This window comes from Canis aureus, chromosome 12, assembly GCF_053574225.1.
Source record: "Canis aureus isolate CA01 chromosome 12, VMU_Caureus_v.1.0, whole genome shotgun sequence".
Classification (NCBI taxonomy): Eukaryota; Metazoa; Chordata; class Mammalia; order Carnivora; family Canidae; genus Canis; species Canis aureus.
The window spans coordinates 3840834-3860339 of NC_135622.1; the positions used below are offsets into that span (position 1 = coordinate 3840834).

Here is a 19506-nt window from a genome sequence, read left to right on the forward strand (position 1 = left end):
TCCCTGCAGGGAGCCTGCTTCTCCCCCTGCCTGTGTCTCTGCCTCTCTCTGTGTGTCTCTCATGAATAAATAAATAAAATCTTTTAAAAAAAATGTCTGGAAGAACCCAGGTGGTGGGGTGAGGTGCGGTGGGAGGCAGGAGGGCAGAAAGAGGCAGAAGTAATGGGCAAGAGTAGGAAGGGGAAGGGGGAAAAAAAGGAAGTGGAAGGGGTTGGTGAAGTCAGGGCCCCGCTGTTAGAACAAAATACAAAATAGAGCAGATTATATTCAACAATTGCTGTTTCAGGCAGTAAGCAATGTAGAATGTAGAACTATGATCCTCGGTAGAAAGGAAAAAAACAAGGTAAACCCTCCAAAAAAAAAAAAAAAAAGAGTTGGCTCCCACCCTTTGGTGCCAGAATCCGCAGACCCATAAGTGGCCACATACGTGACCACAGCTGAAGAACTGTCTATCCACAGCGTGGCCGTCACAGTGGGAGCCCAGGTCCGCCGGGCAGGAGCTCAAGGAGGTGAGCTTCGCTCTGGAAGAAGAACTTGCTCTTCTCACCCTAGCCCCAGAAGGCGGTGGCGGCTCTCACCATGGGAGCAGGGGGTGCCTGGGTGGCCACAGTGACTGTGGAAGGAAGACAGGGTCGGGGCAGCGGGGGGACGACACATCAGTCACTACAGGGAACTGAACGGCAGGTGGAGAAATAGCAGGGCAACAGCCAGAGACAGGGTCCCTGAGCATCCCTGCCCGATGTTTGCCATGTTAGGAAGTGGGGCTGCCCCTCGGTCCTGGGGGGCTCCTGGCTGCCGGGACTCCAGCAGCGCGGGCCGAGCGGTGCTGGGCTGTGGTGAGGCGTGACTCACTGGCCTGCACGGACTGAGGCCACTTTTGCAGCTCATATGTTGAACTCAGAGCACGTTCTATTGGAACCGGTGTTCAACACTCCGAAGAGCGTGTGTACAGTTGGACGTGCGAGGGCCCACCTAGCTCCCCTGGGAAAATGTGGCCAGTGCACCCACCCTCCAGGAGACCTTTCCTGCCTCAGCCTTGTGCTTCCCAGCAGGGCAATCTGACCAAGTGCAGACAAGGAGAAAGGAGGAAGGGGCCCCAAACCCGAGGGCTTTCTACTTGCAGATCAATCTACACTGACCCCAAGAATCTTCTTTCTCAGCCCCTGTACAATAGATTTTATTTATTTATTTTATTTAAATTCAATTTGCCAACATAGAGTATAACACCCAGTGCTCATCCCATCAAGTGCCCTCCCCAGTGCCCGTCACATAGTCACTCTGTCCCCTACCCTGTACAATAGGTTTCAATACAAAGCTTTCACCCTCATCAGCTGCCGGAATCTTGAATCACCCCTGGGAGGAGCAGGGTTAAAGATGGTGTGTGGAGGCTGTTTACAGAGGCTATATCCTCTCATGAGTGAAACAAAGATACATTGGCCCATAAGGCCTCTCTGGGGTGGTTCAAGCCTATGGCAGTACAAGCATCAAAAAAAAGTGATAGCTATAACTTAAAATTACAATTTTCCAGTCATTGTATAAACACATTATTGCCTTGCCTCCTTTACCTCTTAGATAATATCAGTGGCTTTATCTTAGCTGTGAGCAACCTGTGTGAGATTAAGTAAACTTCCCAAAATCACACAGCCACTCCATGAAGTAGGTAGTCTTGATTGTTCCCATTTTACAGATGAGGAAGCTAAGGCAAACCTGGGATTTGCATCAGGGTCATCCTGACTCCAGATCTCAAGACTCCACCACCAGCATTTTCTAGCCTCCTGCAAACCCAGGCACGGAAGTATATTAAGTGTGGTGGACAGAGATCCAGAAGAAGGCAGAGGTGGAACAACCTTTACTTTATCACTGATTTAAGGCCAGAGTTTTCAAACTTGAATTTTGAAAAGCTTATATTTTATAAAGAATGCTACTCCAATCAAGAAATTGGTAAAGTTTTAATAATAGAGGAGATTTTGAGGGGCACCAGGCTAATTCAGTGATTGAGCATCTGCCTTCACCTCAGGGTGTGATCCTGGTCTGGGGATCGAGTCCCTCATCCAACTTCCTGCATGGAGCCTGCTTCTCCCTCTGCCTGTGTCTCTGCCTCTCTGTGTCTCTAATGAATAAATAAAGTCTTTTTAAAAATAAATTTAAAAAGCAGATTTTGATAGTGTATCATTAGTGCCCATTTGAAGGTCAGGGGGAGAAACCTCTGGAATAATAATAATACTAAGTAAAGCAAGTGTAAAGGGCGGGTGGGGGTTGAATGTTACACAGTTGTAGCCCACTGTCTCTAATTAGCTGCCTCAGGAATACAGATGATACATGCTCCATGAAGGGGACAACACTGGGGCTGTTTATTCCCTCTGAAAGAACCTATTTTCTCAGGAAAAAATCAATCCACCACCACAGGTAAGGATAAATGTGACAGAGAAAAGGAACTGGAAAAAAGAACTTGAGAATAACTTCCACCTCACCCATATCTAAAATACAGGGGGGAAAAGAAAGGCCTCCCTAAAGTCGCCCAAGTCCTCTGTCCATTTGTGTCACCCCTCACCAACATCCCCAGGAAGAAAGGGCTCCAGGTATCATGAGAGCAGTGTTAGCCATTTGATATGTTTTTGAAATGGAATGTGGCCTTACTTTGTGCCCCAAGCCAGGAAAGCAGATTTGCCAGTGGCACCATGTGGGCTGTCCCTTTGATTTGAAGATACCACCTCTCAAGTGACAGTCTAGGTGTGAAGAAGAGTGGACTTCAAGTACAGGCCTCGCTGGGAGCTGGAGGCCACTCCGAGCGTGTGTGCCACACACACCCATTCAGGATTTGTCACTCTGAGCTTAGGGGCTCTCTGCCTCTTGGCGGTTCACAAATAGGACCTCCAGCTGAGCTGTGGTAGGGGCTCTCACATCCAGGTTCCCATCGGTCCCGGCACTTTCCTGCCTTGGGCTCCATCAGGGCAGTGATCACACCACACACACACTGCCTGCTTGTCAGCTGCCCAGCCCCCCTGGGCACACAGCCCTGCTCACCTTTCAGCCTGCATTCTTCTCCAGGCAGCACCCACCAGCCCACCCCCTCAGGGCCCCACTGGACACAGCACTTAGCCACTGTTTCCTTTAGCTCCATCCCATGCCTGGGTTTGCTGAAGGCAGCCTCCCCCCACCCCCACCCCTTCCAGCCTTGGCCTGTCTGAGGCTGAGTCCCCACCTTTCCCCAAAGCTGCTCATTCCCGGGTCCCACATGCAGCACTAATCAAAACACTTACCAACTGGATGGAGCAAATACCCCAAGGCAACTGATTTATCAGTTTCAATGCTTGACAGCTACTTTCCTTTCCAAAGGGCCCACTGTGAGTGGCCAGGGTGTAAAATGAGCTCCAGGAGAGCCCTCCCTGAGCACTGCTCTGAGAGTAGTAGGAGAGACAGGATTTGAGCCAAAGAGCAACAGACTCCTGGAAGAGCAGTAGTGAGAGAAGGAGTAAGCTTACAAGCAGTAGCATGATCCGCAGCCTGCCAGACAAGATCCAGTCGGAGGCATTTGGCTTGGCTCAGGCAGTGTACTTATAAATTAGCTGCCACATTTAAAAGCTGGAAGGTTTCACAAACATAAAAGTCTGGATGTGTACTGGCTTTTCTGGAGAAAAAGCCTGGTAACTGGGCCTCTGCCCCTTCGTGGCCAGCTTCTGAGTGGAGCAAGACCAGGGCGGCTCCCTCTGAACATCCTCGGTTCCCATCACTCAGCCTGGTCCCCAACTCCTGGCTCAGAAGGTCAAGAAACCAAGCCTCTTTGAGGTCAGGGCCAGCCTGAGCCCTGGCCAGTCTGAAGATCAGTCACAGACCGAGAGGGGCGTGGGCAGTCTGGAAGCCCTCTAGAAATTGCAGGGGTGAGTATAAGAGCCAAGTCTTCAGGAGGAAATTGAGTTCACAGAGCAAAGACATTTAGGGAGGCCACTAGGGGAGTCCCTTCCTCAACCAGAAGGGCCAGATGGGCCCATCCTGACAGAAGCACCCTAAAGTGCCCGGAACCCACCATCACAGCAGAGAGCCGGCCAACCCACGTGGGGAGCTCCACCACGTGTCCAGAATGGTCTGAGAGTGCTTCCAGGGCCCCAAGCTGAGAAGGACTTTGTAAGATTTCTGGAAATGCTAGTCTTTTCCTGTTTCCTCTTAATGATTTCCAATAAATGTCTCTAAGCGCAAAGAGTCCTCCCCAGGATAGGCTGGGGAGGCCAAGGGCCACTACATCATCTTGTGGTGAAAGGGAATTTCCCAAGAGGCAGAGATGGGTGTGAATTTGTATTTGGGAACCTGCTAGAAGGAAGAAAGCGTCCTAGGACTGGGAATTGATCCACAGAAACTCCCAGGCCTTGAATATCTCTATTGCTTCATACCATGCCAGAGAAGGTTCTAGATCAGTGGTGTGCTGGAGCCAGTTCCTACCAGCTTACAGGAGCCAATTGTGTGCATCTCTTCCCAGCTTCACAGTCAGGGTCAGTGGCTTCATACTGGTAGCTTGAAATCAGCCACCATGGGACTATTTCCATTACAGAAGTTGACAAACTCTAAGCTCTCCCAACCCCCAAGAAGCAGTTGCTAAATATTTACTCGCATACTACTGCTGGTTCTCCCATGGACCACCTACCTGTCGGCTCTGGCCCAGAATGTGCTCCCAGGACAGATCATATCACAGTGACAGAAAACCCCAGACTCTACACTCCCCCATGGGTCCAAACAGGAAATGAACCAAGCAGGCAAACAGGCTAAATCAGAATACAACAGGAGTTCTGAATTAATGAACTTTCACTGACTTTCCTCTTTTTTCTCTTTTTTTTTTTTTTAGTTTTTTTTCTTAATTAAAAAAAATTTTTTTTAAGGATTTGTTTATTTATTCATGAGAGGCACACCGAGAGAGGCAGAGATAACAGGCAGAGGGAGAAGCTGACTTCCTGCGGGAAGCCTGATACAAGACTTGGTCCCAGGACCCCAGGATCATGACCTGAGTCAAAGGCAGACACTCAACCACTGAGCCACTCAGGAGCCCCTTTGAGTTTTATTTTTATTTAAGTAATCTCTACACCCAATGTGGGGTTTGAACTCATGACCCTGAGATCAAGAGTAACATGCTCTTCCAACTGGGCCAGCCAGGCTCTTTTTTCTAATTACTTTTCCAGAGGGTCCAGGTCTGAGGAGAAGCTTTCTTTCCTCTGAGCTGAGTTTTCTTGGTTTGTTCTGAGTTCACATGGAAGGGTTGGGGCCAAAGTTCGTGTTGTAACAAAACCCACTCAAAGCCCAACACGGGGATCCCTGGGTGGCGCAGCGGTTTGGCGCCTGCCTTTGGCCCAGGGCGCGATCCTGGAGACCCGGGATCGAATCCCACATCGGGCTCCCGGTGCATGGAGCTTGCTTCTCCTTCTGCCTGTGTCTCTGCCTCTCTGTCTCTCTCTGTGTGACTATCATGAATAAGTAAATAAAAAAAAAAAATCTTAAAAAAAAAAAAAAAAAGCCCAACACCTTTCCACCTCCCTGCAAGCTGACCTCCCAGCCCACATCTAGAAGGGGTTCAGTATTGCACAGAGAGCCCACAAGATGTGTGGGATGGCCTTGAATAATCTCCTGCATTCCACTCCAACCACTGACTGCAGGACCACACCTATGGTTTTGTCATCAGCATAGACGTTCTCTGAGATCTTTCTTTCTAATCAGCTTCATTCTGTCATACCCTTGACCCCACTGTATTGTCTAAAATATCACAAATATCCATCGCCAGGTCTTTAGTTCTTTTTTTTTTTTTTTTTCTCTCTCTCTCCTGGATCTCTTCCCTCCCAGCTGGGAAATGAAGATTGATCAGCTGGGTAACCCTTTCAGTTCCCTCCACTGCCCTGGACCACAGCATCCTGCTGAACCTTGGTAATCATCAACTCAAGGAAACTTAAAATTATACAAGAAAGGAAATGTGACTATAGTACTTGGCCGGGCTGAGAACAACTCATAATGATATAAATTTTTAAAAGCAGATTTAACAAAACATTGTGAAACAACAAAAGTGGGAAAATGTCCATAGGAAAATTTTCCTGTGTTTCTCCTTTACAATTACACAGTACTTCTGACTCCAGATGTGTGGGCTTCCCAACACCAAGCAATTCTCTGCGACACCAGGTAGATGTCCTGCAATTCAATTATTTTTTTAAAAGATTTTATTTATTTATTTGGGAGAGGGAGAGAGAGCAGGGGAAAGGGTAGATGGGGAAGGAGAGGAAGAGGGAAAGAATCCCAAGCAGACTCCACGCTGAGCACGGAGCCCAATGCAGGGCTCAATCTCATGACTCTGAGATCATGACCTGAGCCAAAAACAAGAGTCAGACGTTCAACCAAGTGAGCCACTCAGGTACCCCTACAATTCAATTCTGACACTAACTGGACCCCACAGTTAATGGCTAAGTCTCACAACCCTGCTCCCCATTTCAGATGTCAATGGCAAGTGCTGGGTCTCTGGGCTACTTACAATGTCTGTCTGACCTGGCTACAGATCAGAGGTTCCCATACCCTTTTTCTTAGGTTCGATCATTGGCTGGAACTGTTCACAGAACTCCAGGAAACTCTTATATTTACTAGTTTATTATACAATGAAGCATGTGATAAAGGATACAGATGACAGGCAGATGAAGAGATACATGTGATCTGGGAAGGTCTTGAGCAAAGGAACTGCTATTCCCATGGAGTTGGAATGTTCTAACCTAGAAGCTCTCCAAACCCTGTATTTTTTGGTATTTTTATAGAGGCTTCATTACATAGACATGATGGATCATTAACTCAATCTCCAGTCCCTGTCCTTATCTTGAAGAACGGAAGGTGGGACTAGTTGAGGAAGGTCATCAAGAAGACATGACTACTGGTTGATCCATGAGTTGGCCCCCAGTGATCAGAGGTCCTCACCCTCACCCCTGTCCTTGGAATGTGGGTCCTACTTGCCTTTCCTACTCCCAGAGACTGCTCCAAGGACACAGCCTTAAGTAATGATGAAGTGTTGAGAACCCCCACATAGTATACGTGACTGAATCCAGTTAAGGTCCCTCTCTCCCTAAATCTAAAATGTGGCAGGCGAGTGCAGGGATCCACTTGTCTTGCTTCCACCCAAGACTAGCCTGTCTTGTAAACTCCCCTTGTTCCTTAAAACTGCCACCTACCAACCTGGAATGGCCTGCCTCTTTCTTCTGATCTCTCTTTGCTCTGCTCTCATGGGCTACTTTCACAGGAAGCTTACACAGGGAATCTCCCAAGGGGTTTCAGATCAACAAAGACTAAGTTCCAAGCTTCTAATCCTGGTTTGGTCTTTCTGATGACCAGTCCCTGTCCTGAAGCTATTCGGGAGATTCATTATTCAGAATTGCCTCATTAGAACAAAAGATACTTGTATCACCCAGAAAACTCCAAGGGATTTAGGTGCTGCATTCAGAAACCAGAGGCCGAGTAGAGTATATATATTTTCTATTATTACACAGAGAGTATTATTTTCTAATCAGGCAATAAGAGATGCTGATCACACTGGGGAGTACAGTCTACAAGGGTGATAACCCAACTCCCACGTGGCTCTTGGGCAACAAAACAAGGACTTCCTTTCTCATGTTCAGCTACTGATTTTTCTTGGAATCAGGACAGTAACGACCAGCTTGGAGCTCCTGATGATGTGGAGCCCCTCTTTCTCCCTGCTCCCATTTCCTCAGATTCCTCTACAGGAATTCCTCTTTTATCTCCTACTCAAGTTCCATCTTTTCAAACAAGTATCACATATAGAGACTGCCAGGGGCTGCATGGCTGCCAGGTACCGGCCGAGGCCTCGGGAAAGCCAGAGGACATGATGCATGGCTCCAGCCGGCTGCTGCTGCCGCACAGGAATGAAAGCACACTGTTGCCAGATCTTTCTACTTATCTGGAGACCCTTGACCTGCTTTGTGCAAAACTCCCTTTTTTAAAAAATGCTAGTAACTAATTCAAATATTTTTGGCTAGACCCAGAGACTAAACCAATAAAAAACCTGGTCTCCTTGTCCTTGAAGAAATTTCATTCTAATCTTCACAGGACATGAGGGAAATACTTATATTCTAGTCTTCTGGGGCAGCCAAATACAGAAAGTGGTACAAAACCTATAAACTTCCCTATCAAATCAGTTTGATTTTTCAGAAACTGCCAAAAATCACTACCACCACCACCATCATCATCATTATCATTATAATTCCATCTTTAGAACGTGCTTTTCTCCAGTAAATTAAAAGCTAGGAGTTTTAACTGAAAACTGGCCATTTTAATTCAATAGAAGAAATATCACCATGAAAAAAAGCTCACAACCTTGCAGACACTGGCTGAACACTCCTCCCTACTTTCCAGTGAAAGCTGTCCCTCTTCGGGCTTGCCAGTGACAAGGCCTCCACTGCCCAGCTCCCCACCTCACCCCCAGCTCTCATCCCCTCCCTTGGGGTTCCCAAAGCATGAGAGCACCTGTGCTAAGCTGCCTGCTCCCAAATGATGTCCTGTCTCTGCCTTTAAGACCTTCCCACCAGTTTCCCCTCCAGGGACCAGCAGATAGAGGCTTCTCTGTGCCACCCCTTGCCTGGGATAGGGGAAGGGGTGGCTAAGGGCCATGAGTCGGCTTCCTGAGTGCCACGATGATACCAGAGCTGATGTGGTCTTGTTGCGGAGCACACACCACAAGGGCTCCTCTGACACACACAGATTCTCCACCAACCCTCTCCAATCAAGAGACAGACCTTCTTTACCTTTCTGGGAACTTTCTTGGATTGCCCCCCAAACACTCCAGGGAAGCTCTCTAAGGCTCTGTGTACCATGTGCTATTTCTTTATGTGCTTTTTTTTTTTTTTAACAAATATTTCTTTTCTGGACTCAGGCCAGTTCTGTTGAGCATTCATGCCCAAGCAGCATCTGCTCCTCCCCAAGTGCTGGGTGGGGCTTGGGATCAGCTAAACGCCCCAAGCATCTGTGGGTATTGTGTCAAACCAGCCCAGCCTTGCCTAATCATTTGCAGAGGCCACTTGCTGCTGAAAGCTTTGTGACAGAAAGGGAGAGGCTTGTGCGAGCAGTATCTGTACCAGCAGCACCAAAGTCCATCCAGAAAGCACCCAACTTTGCTACTTTCTCAAGAGTCTGCCAGCAGTCCTGCCAGCCCTAACCTAACTCAGCCATGATAAGGAGAGGCTTCCAGGCGGCAGTAAGGCTTGGCCAGCACAGAGCCCTTTTTGGTGGCCCCCAGGTCCTGCCCAGACTCAACCCCACCTCAGCATTCGGATCCTCCACGGACTCTCTGGTGAGTAAATTCCCAGCTCAGCTAGGGAGGCAGCCCTTCTCTTGGGGGCCTAGGACATAAGGAGCACCCCAAAATTTCTCTTCCCAGATGATGGCTGGTGCAAGTGGGCAGTGTGTTGGGGGGGCTATTTGATTTGCCAAAGGGAAGGTGCTCTTGAGACACCAAGTAGCCCAGATCAAGTAGCTCTTTGCTGGCTTAGCTGGTAGAGCATGTGACTCTTGATTTCAGGGTCGTGAGTTCAAACCCCATGTTGGGGGTAGAAAGGAAAGAAGGAAGGAAGGAAGGAAGGAAGGAAGGAAGGAAGGAAGGAAGGAAGGAAAGAAAGAAGAAAGAAGAAAAGAAAGAAGAAAGAAAGAAAGAAAGAAAGAAAGAAAGAAAGAAAGAAAGAAAGAAGAGAAAAGAAAAGAGTGATGCCTGGGTAGCTCAGTGGTTGGGCATCTATGATCCCAGGATCCTGGGATCAAGTCCTGCATCGGGCTCTCCATAGGGAGCCTGCTTCTCCCTCTGCGTATGTCTCTGTGTCTCTCATGGATAAATAAATAAAAAATCAGAAAGAAAGAAAGAAAGAAAGAAAGAAAGAAAGAAAGAAAGAAAGAAAGGAAGGAAGGAAGGAAGGAAGGAAGGAAGGAAGGAAGGAAGGAAGGAAAGAAGAAAGAAAGAAAGAAAGAAAGAAAGAAAGAAAGAAAGAAAGAAAGAAAAAGAGAAACCAAGGAGCCCAGATCCAAAACTAAGAGCATGAGGACACTCTCTTCCTGGTCTGAGTCATGTGTGGCCACCAACAATGGGTCACCTTCCTCCTGTGGAACTCAGACCATGCCCCTGAGTTGGGGCATTTCCAGACGGAGGACACTGTGTGTAGTCTGGCAAGCAACCAACCCACTCCCACAGTTGTGATGGGTCCGTGAATGTTTGATGCCACAGAGGGCTTACTGTGTTCCACAGATAGTATCACACGTCTGTGGGCGCCCAAAACATGTTTCAAGGGAGCACCGTGCCCAGGCAGCCCCAAGCTGTAGGCAGAGCTGGCACAGGCCCTGAGGTGAGGGGTGCAACAATGGTTCTCAACAACCGGTTGCATTCCCAAGGGAAGCCAGTGTTTCAGAAGGCTCAAGTGCCTGACCATCAGCTCTCATACTCACAAGCTTGGCAACCTCAGTTTCCCCATCTGTACAGTGGGGCTTAGATTAGCAGTTCATAGCCTCAAAGAACAGCTCACAAGTTTTTAAACAGAACAGTTGTTTTCGGTTTTGTTTTTTAAGATTTTATTTATTTATTCATGAGAGGCCCAGAGAGAGAGAGGCAGGATCATGATGTGAGCTAAAGGCAGACGCTCAACCACTGAGCTGCCCAGGGGTCCCAAAGAGGACAGTTGTTAAGACACACCACAGAGCAGTATGCCTCTACTTGTCAGTCCTGGTTCCCCTTTTTTCCTTCCTTTGCACTTTAGCGTCCCCTTGCCAGTCACCCACAGCTGTCCCCAGACCCTGTGCAGGGAAGATGGGCCGCTTCCCATCAGTCAACACTGGTGGAGGGCTTGAGGAGCCAGAACCCCAGGAGCAGAGCACCTGAGGGTCCCGCTGCCCAAGCAGCAGATGCCAGCCCCCAGGAAGCTGTTCAGTCTCTCTAATTTTTCCTGTCCAGGTCTCAAGATTCTGTCCAGAGAAGACAGATTTGAAGGACTATGCCCTTCCCAATGCCAGCTGGTGTCCAGACATGCTGGACCTATACCAGGAATTTCTAGAGAAGACCAAGACTGATGGCTGGATCAAACTGCCCTCCTTCAAGTCCAACAGGGACCACATCCAGGGGCTCAAGCTCCCATCTGGGTTAGCAGTTGCCTCTGGTAAGGCCCAGCCCGGGGGGGCCTCTGGGCACACCTGCTCCCCAGCCTACGGGGTGGGTTCAGCCGGCGCCTCTCCCTGTGCTCGGGACCCTCAGGAAGGAGCTCCGCAAGCGCCCTTCGGGTTCCCGGCTGGAAGTTCTTGCTGTGTCTGACCCAGCTCAGACGCTGCAGTCCCAGGCAGGTAGACGAGAAGAGCAGACTAGCTAGCCCCTCTGACCTCCAGCTCCCCTCCTCCTGTCCAAGAGGACACAACCTAGTGGCCGCCTTTGCTCCCAGCCCACAGCAGTGCCCTGACCGCAGCCTGTCAGCCTCCTGCCCTCTGCCTTCTCCCTGCTGCTCTTCCTCTTCTGTCAAGCCCGGTCCTAAGTAGTCCTCCTCTCCACCCAGTAGAGGCCCTGGGACCCCTCCCCCACCGCAGTCCTCGGCACACCCGTCCCTGCTCTACGGGGCCCATAGCTAGTCTCCCCAAACACCCACCAGATCAGATAGATAGAACTTTCCACCATCATCTTTCTTTGTGTGTGTGTGTGTGTGTCCCTGTTTTCTTGTCTCTCTCATTCATCTATGAGGTTTTCCCCCCACTAATGAATGGGTGGTACAGGAGGCAGATGACCTTTGGGTATATGCCACAAACAGCAGGGTTATCAAAATAATTTTTTTCCCAAAGAATTTGGTATCCATCAAAAAAGGATATAGTTGCTGTAGTAGTTGTCTTTGGGGGAAAATCAGAACTTTGGTGGACTTTTCTGCACTTATTTTACTGTGGTTTTTCTTAAGATTTTTTTTATTTATTTGACACAAGCAGAGGGAGAGGCAGAGGGAGAGCGAGACAGGCTCCCCACTGAGCAGGGAGCCCAATGCAGGGCTCAATTCCAGGACCAGGACAATAACCCGAGCCGAAGGCAGATGCTTAACCAACTGAGCCACCCAGGAAGATTTTATTTTATTTTATTTTATTTTAATTTTTATTTATTTATGATAGTCACACAGAGAGAGAGAGAGAGAGGCAGAGACACAGGCAGAGGGAGAAGCAGGCTCCATGCACCGGGAGCCCGAGGTGGGATTCGATCCCGGGTCTCCAGGATCGCGCCCTGGGCCAAAGGCAGGCGTCAAATCGCTGAGCCACCCAGGGATCCCGGAAGATTTTATTTTTAAGTCATCTCTGCACCCAACGTGGGACTCAAACTCATGACCCTGAGACCAAGAGTCACACACTCCACTGACTGAGCCAGCCAGGCTCCCCTATTTTACTTGTTTAGTACTGCTGTTATTTTGAATTATATGTGCATTATGTGTTATATAATGTTTAAAGTCTGTTATAGTCTCCATCTGGCCATGATCCTATCTCTACCCCTCAGCCAGAGAACTTCCTGTCTCTCCCTCCAGACCAAGGGCTCCTTAAGGATAGGACTGTGTCTCTACTCTCAGACTGAACGCTCCCTGAGGACCCAGGGCCAAGCCTGGGTGTCCTCTACTTCTCTCCTGGATCCCATGCCAGGCTCTGCCCATGATGCTGAATGACAGGCCCTGCCTCCCACGGGGCCCCATGCACTCACACTCCCTTCTCCAGCTGCACCACTGCCCATCTCTCCACAGACAAAAGTGACTGGCGCATCTTCACCAGGTGCATCCAAGTGGAAGGACAAGGCTACGAGTATGTCATTTTTTTCCACCCATCCGAGAAGAAGTCCATCTGTCTTTTCCAACCTGGCCCCTACCTGGAGGGGGCCCCCGGGTAAGCTACCAGTAGGGCCTGGGTGGTTGTCCTTGGCCACTTCCTGGGCTTGGCTCAGCTAATGGATTGGCCACACACCAGGCCCTGGAGTCTGTACCTCTCCTGAAGTAGCTGAGTAGGGGCGGTAGGCACTGGGCTTCTGTCTCGACACCAGGCCTGGAAGGGCCTTCTCAATCCTGTCCAGTCCCCATTGTGCAGATGAGAGCCTCCTTATGGGGGTCTGAAACTTTTCCAATGAGAGGTGGTCTTAGAGGCCACTTTGAGAAAATGTTGTAAGCTTGGAAGAGGACAAGATCTGGAGCCAGGCTTTCAGTCCTGTACTGCCTCACTGGCCCTGGAACCCTAAACAAGCAGCTTAACCTCTGAACTTTAGCTTTCCTACCTGAATCCTGGGGCAATGATATTCACCTGCCAGAATGACTGAAAGATACAATATTCTGGGTCTATGTGAATGTACTCACAAATCGACTGGCACAATATAGCTATCAACACTTCATGTTTCACCCATGGGCAAACTGAGGTTCATAGAGGTAAGGTAGCCCCATAGCATAGGCAACCAAGTCAGATCTGGTCTCTAATCCAGGATCTGGGACTCCAAGGCCATTGATCTCTCCATTATGCTCTGCTGCCTTCAAACCTGGGAGAGGCCCAGGAATGAACTCACACTGGACAAACTGCACAAGGGAAATCAAGCTGGCCTTGAGCCTCCTGCCCAGGGCCACTGGGCCACCAAGTCCATGGCTCTCTGCCTTCTCCTCCATCCCTATTCCTTCTTTAGGTGGTCACTGGAGGCTGTTGGTGTTGCTGGAGTTCCTACAAAGGAGAAAGAAGTGTAGGCAGCTGCTTGAAGGTCCCAAGGCCTGGGAGGGACCCAGCTGCAGTGAAATTCAGAGATGTTAAGAGATGTCAGCACTGCCACAGGCAGTGGATTCAGACCACGGCCCTTGATCACCCTGTCCATCCCAAAGGCGTCCTCTGTGAGGACACTGATTTTCCCAGTGATGCATGAAGACCCTAGGGGACTAGTCAGAGCCCTACGCAGCTCAGGGATCCCCTCCCCTCCGAAGAGGCAAACCCCAGAAGGCAGGGGTGGGGGCGAAGTGTAGCTGATTTTTATTTAGGGGCTCATGGAGGTGGGGCAGGAGAGGCAGAGGAGGACCATCCAACATTGAAGCCAGTGGGTTGAGGGGTTCAGAGAAGAGATTAACGCTGAATAGAAATAAAAATACCCAGTTCAGTCTATCTACTGTGTAGGGAAAAAACAGTTCTCCCCTACTATATCTTTTTCTACTATGTGTCTCCTTTACTACTCACATGGGACACTTTACTTCTGATAGTTCTCATCACCAAATGGGTGGACACACACCAGGCAATTCTGTGTGTCCTACAGTTTAACTCCATTCTGACACCATCTGGCCGCAGACAGGATCAAATCCCACAGGGTAAGGGCTCAGGCCACAAGGCTGCCGCCTGCTACTGCAGATGCCAATAACAATTAGCGGGTCCTCGGTTTCCCACAACTTTTGTCTGATTTGGCCATGTCGGGAAGCAAGAATTTCTTGGCCCCTTCAAAAGTCCTTCCAGCTGGACTAGGAATCAAATTGACATGAAACAGATTAACAGGAGAAAATCAAATTTAATAGTGTACATACAGGAAATCCACACAGATACGGAAATTCCAAAGACAGGCAAAATGAAGGATATACGTCAGCCTGAACTAAGGAACAGAGTGCAGGGGTCTGGGACTTCAGGGGGAAGGAGCACCCTTCACAGGGCAATAACAGCAGATGCTTGTTCATTAGATGCTTGCCCCGCCATACTGATGGTTCACCCAGGCCAAATGTAGCTCTGCTAATAAACTCTGTTCTGGGAAAGACCCCCAATTTCAATTCTTCTGCATAGTTAAAGGAGGGGCAAAAGTTTCTCTTGAGCCCACAGGGTCTTGATTGCCTTCAGCTCAAAAGAATATTCATGCCAAAGTGGCCCATCTTGGGGCAACTTGCCTTGGCTCCTACAGTTACAAATCAGAGGTCCCTGCAGCCCCTTCCTCATGTTCAATTACTTTGCTAAAGAGGCTTATAGAACTCAAGGAAACATTTTTTTTTTTTAATTAAAGATAAAGTACACAGAAGAGGCCAGATGACAACATCCATAAGGCGAGGTCTGGGAGTGTCCCCAGCACACCCAAGAGCTCTGTCCCTGTGGAGTTAGAGTGTATCACCCTCCCACTGAGCCTGCGTTCACCAGCCTGGAAGCTCTCTGAACCCTATACCACTGGGATTGTATGGAGGCTTCCTCACGCAGGCATGACCCGTCATATACTCCATTTCCAGCCCTTCTCCCTTCTCTAGAGGCTTCTAATCATGGTTTGGTCTTTCTAGGGACAAGCCCATCCAGCAACCAACTAGGAGCCCACCCAGAGTCACCTCAGTAGAACAAGACCCTCCCATCACCCAGGAAATTATGAGGGTTTCAACAGCCCTGTGCTGAATGTGGGGCAATTTATCTTTTCTGTCGTGTCACAAGTAACCACCCAGTCCCTAGGCAATGAGAAGGGAGAGGTTGCTGGCTGGCCAAGAGCTATCCTACAGAATCCACACGCTTGCCTATGGACTCCTATCTGGCCAATGAGGATAACCAGGGAAGAGCAGGTTTGGGGTTCTCTGACACCCCTCTTTCAAGCAATGTGGAGGTGTACAGGGGTTTTGTAAACATTACCTCCTATAATCTGATGAAATAGGATAGGATTTTATTCACGCTTTATAGTAGAAAAACTTAAGCTCAGAGAAGCTTAGCGACTCAGCGGCTCAACACCTTAGCAACTTGCTCAAGATCAAACAGGGAGTGAGAGGTGGAGCAGCCGGGTGGAACCCAGTGGGTGTGGTTCCATGGCCCCCGGCTGTTTCTCCTCCCAGTGGTGGGAACAGGAGGGTAAGCCACCCTAGCAGGGTGGGCAGCTGGCTTGGTGCATGGAGAATAGTGCTTTTGAAGATCAGAACCTTGAATCTGCATTCTGGGGATGGGCGCCCTTCTATTTTCCCCAACTTAACCAACAGTGGAGCGGCTTTCGCATGAAGGTCAGTTTACACAAGTGAAGATGAGAATTTGACTCACTTTAAGTAAAGCAGGTGTTTGCAGCATCCTGCTGAAGGGGCACTTGGCTTTCTGCAGGCGGTGCTGCTCAGGAGGCTGTCCTGTTGGCACAGTAGAGGGCATGAGTTAGCTTCACATTTACCTGCCTGGAAATGCCAGCTCGGCCCCAGACTGGCTATAGTGCTGGGGAGGTGGGAGCTGGCCGAAGCCGTGCCTCGGAGCCCAAGCCAAAGAGGACACGGGCTTATCCATCCCTGTTGAGGACACTTGTCCAAATGATGGCAACTGCTGCCAGCAGTTAGGTGATGAATCAGAAAAATGTTTTTCTATTACCTTTATCAGAAAAAAAGAAAACACATTTTCCTGGTGAAACAAAATAATTGTGTCAGGGGTTGCTAACACTGCTGAAGCGACATGGGAGAAAAGGTAGAGCGACCTTGAGCAGTTTGATCAGCTGGGATCCTGCTCTGCTTCCTTTCCGGGCCCACAGAGAGGTAGAGGCCGGGTCGGGGTGGGGAGGGGGTGGTGCGGCAGAGAGGCTTGCAGCCCTGGCCTCGCTCCTGCCTCACCCCAGGTTTGCACATGGAGGCTCCCTGGCTACCATGATGGACGAGACTTTTTCTAAAACTGCTTACCTGGCCGGAGAGGGGCTGTTCACGGTGAGCCTCAACATCAGGTTCAAGAAGTAAGTCTGAAGAGGGGACGGGGGGATGGAGTGCGGAAGGGACAGCAGCCAGGGGCTCGGGTGAGGGATGGGCTGATCCACCTGCTCTTTCCAGCTTGATCCCAGTGGGCTCTCTGGCTGTACTGAACGTCCATGTGGAAAAGATCGAGGACCAGAAGCTTTACATGTCCTGCATCGCCCAGAGCAGGGACCAGCAGACGGTCTATGCCAAGTGCTCAGGTACAGAGGTTCTCAGCCTCAGCCCCAGACTGTGTCCTCTGTCCCACCATCACCCTCAGGACAAATGGAAGGAAGAATGCTGAGGGTGCAGTCCCAAGCTGGGATCCAGCTTTTCAGAGTGGGATTGGGCATCTGCTATAGACTCCGATAAAGCAAGGGAGAACCTGGCTAGGATTTTTTCCTACGTGTGAGTGGCACAACCTGTACCGCAAAGACAGGATCCTAGGTAACAGGATGCAGATGCTCAGAGCACCTCATCTGGGTCCTGCCATTCAGTTTGCCTTTCTCCCACAGGTATCTTCCTTCAGCTGCAGCTAGAAGAGGAATCACCCCAGTAACAGTCACTCTGCCTTCCTGCTGTCTGCTGTGCCTGCTTGGGACCCACTACAGAGCAGGGAGGGGTCCCCAAGAACTGACTGGTGACATAAAGAAGGTGCTTTTCTCTGAATAAATATAGACTCGTGGCCTCATTCTTAGGCTCAGAGCCTTCTGCGGTGGGAAATTAGAATCCTGCCAACACCTCCTACACCCCCACTTTCCCATTCAGCACCAGGAGATTTCCTGAGCACCCACAGACACCAGGCCCTGGGGGAGGTGCCAAGCACACAGTGAGGGAGGACAGGGCCCCTGGTCCTGCAACACACCATTGCAGGCCAGTAGCACAGGGCCCCTTCAGCTCCTCTGCCACCCCACCCTGGCTCCCACTAGGTGGGCAGTGCAGACACAAAGAAAGGAGGGCTCAATTTCACTCTATGAAAGAGATTGCAGGAAGATTATCTAGAGGAAGCAGTGCTTCCAGTCTCAAAAGTTGGGTGCTGTTTACCAGGCAGGGAAGGGAGGGGAGGACTGTTTAAGCAGAGGGAACAGTTAAGAGTGAAGGAACTGAGGACTAAAAGGTCAAGTGACTTTGGAGAAGAACAAAGTTTTGAGTAGCATAAGAGTTTAAGGAAGGAGAAGTGGGCAGGGCTGGAGCAGACCTCAGAAGTTTTCCTAAACCCTACTGATGGAGCTTAAACTTTGTCTTGAAGGCAAGAGGAGGGATCCCTGGGTGGCGCAGCGGTTTGGCGCCTGCCTTTGGCCCAGGGCGCGATCCTGGAGACCCGGGATCGAGTCCCACGTCGGGCTCCCGGTGCGTGGAGCCTGCTTCTCCCTCTGCCTGTGTCTCTGTGCCTCTCTCTCTCTCTGTGACTATCATAAATAAATAAAAATTTAAAAAAAAAAGAACTTAATATTGAAGGCAAGAGGAAGCCTTTAAAGGGTTTAGCCTGGTGTGTGCGTATGGAGGGGGTGATTAAAGCTTTATTTCTTAAGTGTATTTATTTATTATTATTTATTTATTTATTATTTTAAAGATTTTATTTATTTATTCATGAGAGACACACAGAGAGAGAGAGGCAGAGACATAGGCAGAGGGAGAAGCAGGCTCCCAGGTAGCCTAATGCAGAACTCAATCCCAGGTCCCTAGGATCACACCCTGAGCTGAAGGCTCAACCACTGAATCATGCAGGCATCCCATAAAGTTTTAATTTTTAGAAAGATGACTCTGGTGGCAGTAAAGGAAGGGTGAGCAAGCCTGTAGGTGGGAACACTGGTTAGTAGATCCCTGCACAGCCCCCAGATAGAGATAAGAAGGACCTGACCTGGGCCAAAGCTTTGAAGATGAAAGAGAAGTTGGAAAACATTACAAACAAAATTGTGTGGGACTTTGTCACTAATTATACATAGTGGATTTGTGAAGAGTCATCCAGGATAACTCCACGTTTCCAGCTTAGGAATCACAGGTGGCATTTCTGGGAGTAGAGAGGACCAGTTTTGAGGCAGGGATAGAAAATGAGCTCAATTTCCCACCCACCGAGCTTGAGGCACCTGTGGTACTTTTCCCACATGGTGAGCACCAGCAGGAACCTGGGCTTTGTAATGTGGAGCTCAAGACCGATGAACAGCCGACTTGGTTTGTAAGTCATCAGTATAAAAACTGACACTGGGAGTGAAGTATAGAGAGTGTAAGGCAGGGAAGGGGGAAAAATGAGGAACAGGGAAGGGATCAAAGATCTCTCAGTCACACTAAGGCTTCAAGTTGGGGCAAAGGACCAAAAAGCCACCAGAGGACAAGGATAGGACAGGAGAGACTGTTCTGGAGGCAAGGTCATCAGGGGGGAGAATAGTCCGGGGGACGGGCAACAGTTGGCTTAGGCCCCTGTTCAGTAGAATACACTGACCAGGTACATGTGGACTGAGGCATGTAGGAGGCCCAGCTGCTGGTGGAAAATAGGAGTCCAGAGTACACTGGCCCAGGGTGAGGGGAAGGCATGAGCCAGCTGGCAAGACTACAGACAATGGCTGATAAGTCAGGCCAGGAAATGACAGTAAAGTAGAAAAAGAGAACATGGCCAGCACACATTTCTAAGGAAGAATGGTCTGACATGAAGGAGAACACAGAATGGAGGAAGCAATTGTCATCCAGAAGAAGCCAGAATGTTCTCTGAGCCTGCAGAGGAGAGAAGTGGGAAACTGAGCAGCTTCCTCAGGAATAGGCAGGATTCCATCAAGACTAAGTGGGGGCAGACGATACCCAGGAAGAGGTCAAGGACTCGAGAAGTTTTACCAAAGAATAAGAACTC

At 49.4% G+C, this 19506-nt stretch overlaps 1 protein-coding gene across 2 annotated transcripts; it reads left to right on the forward strand.

The window, feature by feature from the left end:
- Positions 1–8978: 8978 nt before the first annotated feature.
- THEM5 (thioesterase superfamily member 5) lies at positions 8979–17337 on the forward strand. Of its 2 annotated transcripts, XM_077916213.1 has the most exons (6): positions 8982–9310; positions 10952–11153; positions 12750–12888; positions 16556–16666; positions 16761–16885; positions 17180–17337. In XM_077916213.1, the coding sequence occupies exons 1-6, from the start codon at positions 9188–9190 to the stop codon at positions 17221–17223; spliced, it is 744 nt and encodes a 247-aa protein (XP_077772339.1). In that variant the 5' UTR covers positions 8982–9187; the 3' UTR covers positions 17224–17337. The 2 variants fall into 2 exon arrangements, with proteins under 2 accessions (XP_077772340.1, XP_077772339.1); XM_077916214.1 differs by lacking the exon at positions 16556–16666 and having other exon boundaries at positions 8979–9310.
- Positions 17338–19506: the final 2169 nt, after the last annotated feature.

Excerpts from the sequence above, each read along its gene's own strand:
- THEM5 (XM_077916213.1), top strand. The coding sequence starts at position 9,188 with ATGATAAGGAGAGGCTTCCAGGCGGCAGTAAGGCTTGGCCAGCACAGA. Across the intron at positions 12,889-16,555 it reads TACCTGGAGGGGGCCCCCGG|GTTTGCACATGGAGGCTCCC; the intron begins GTAAGCTACCAG and ends GCCTCACCCCAG. Across the intron at positions 16,667-16,760 it reads CTCAACATCAGGTTCAAGAA|CTTGATCCCAGTGGGCTCTC; the intron begins GTAAGTCTGAAG and ends TGCTCTTTCCAG.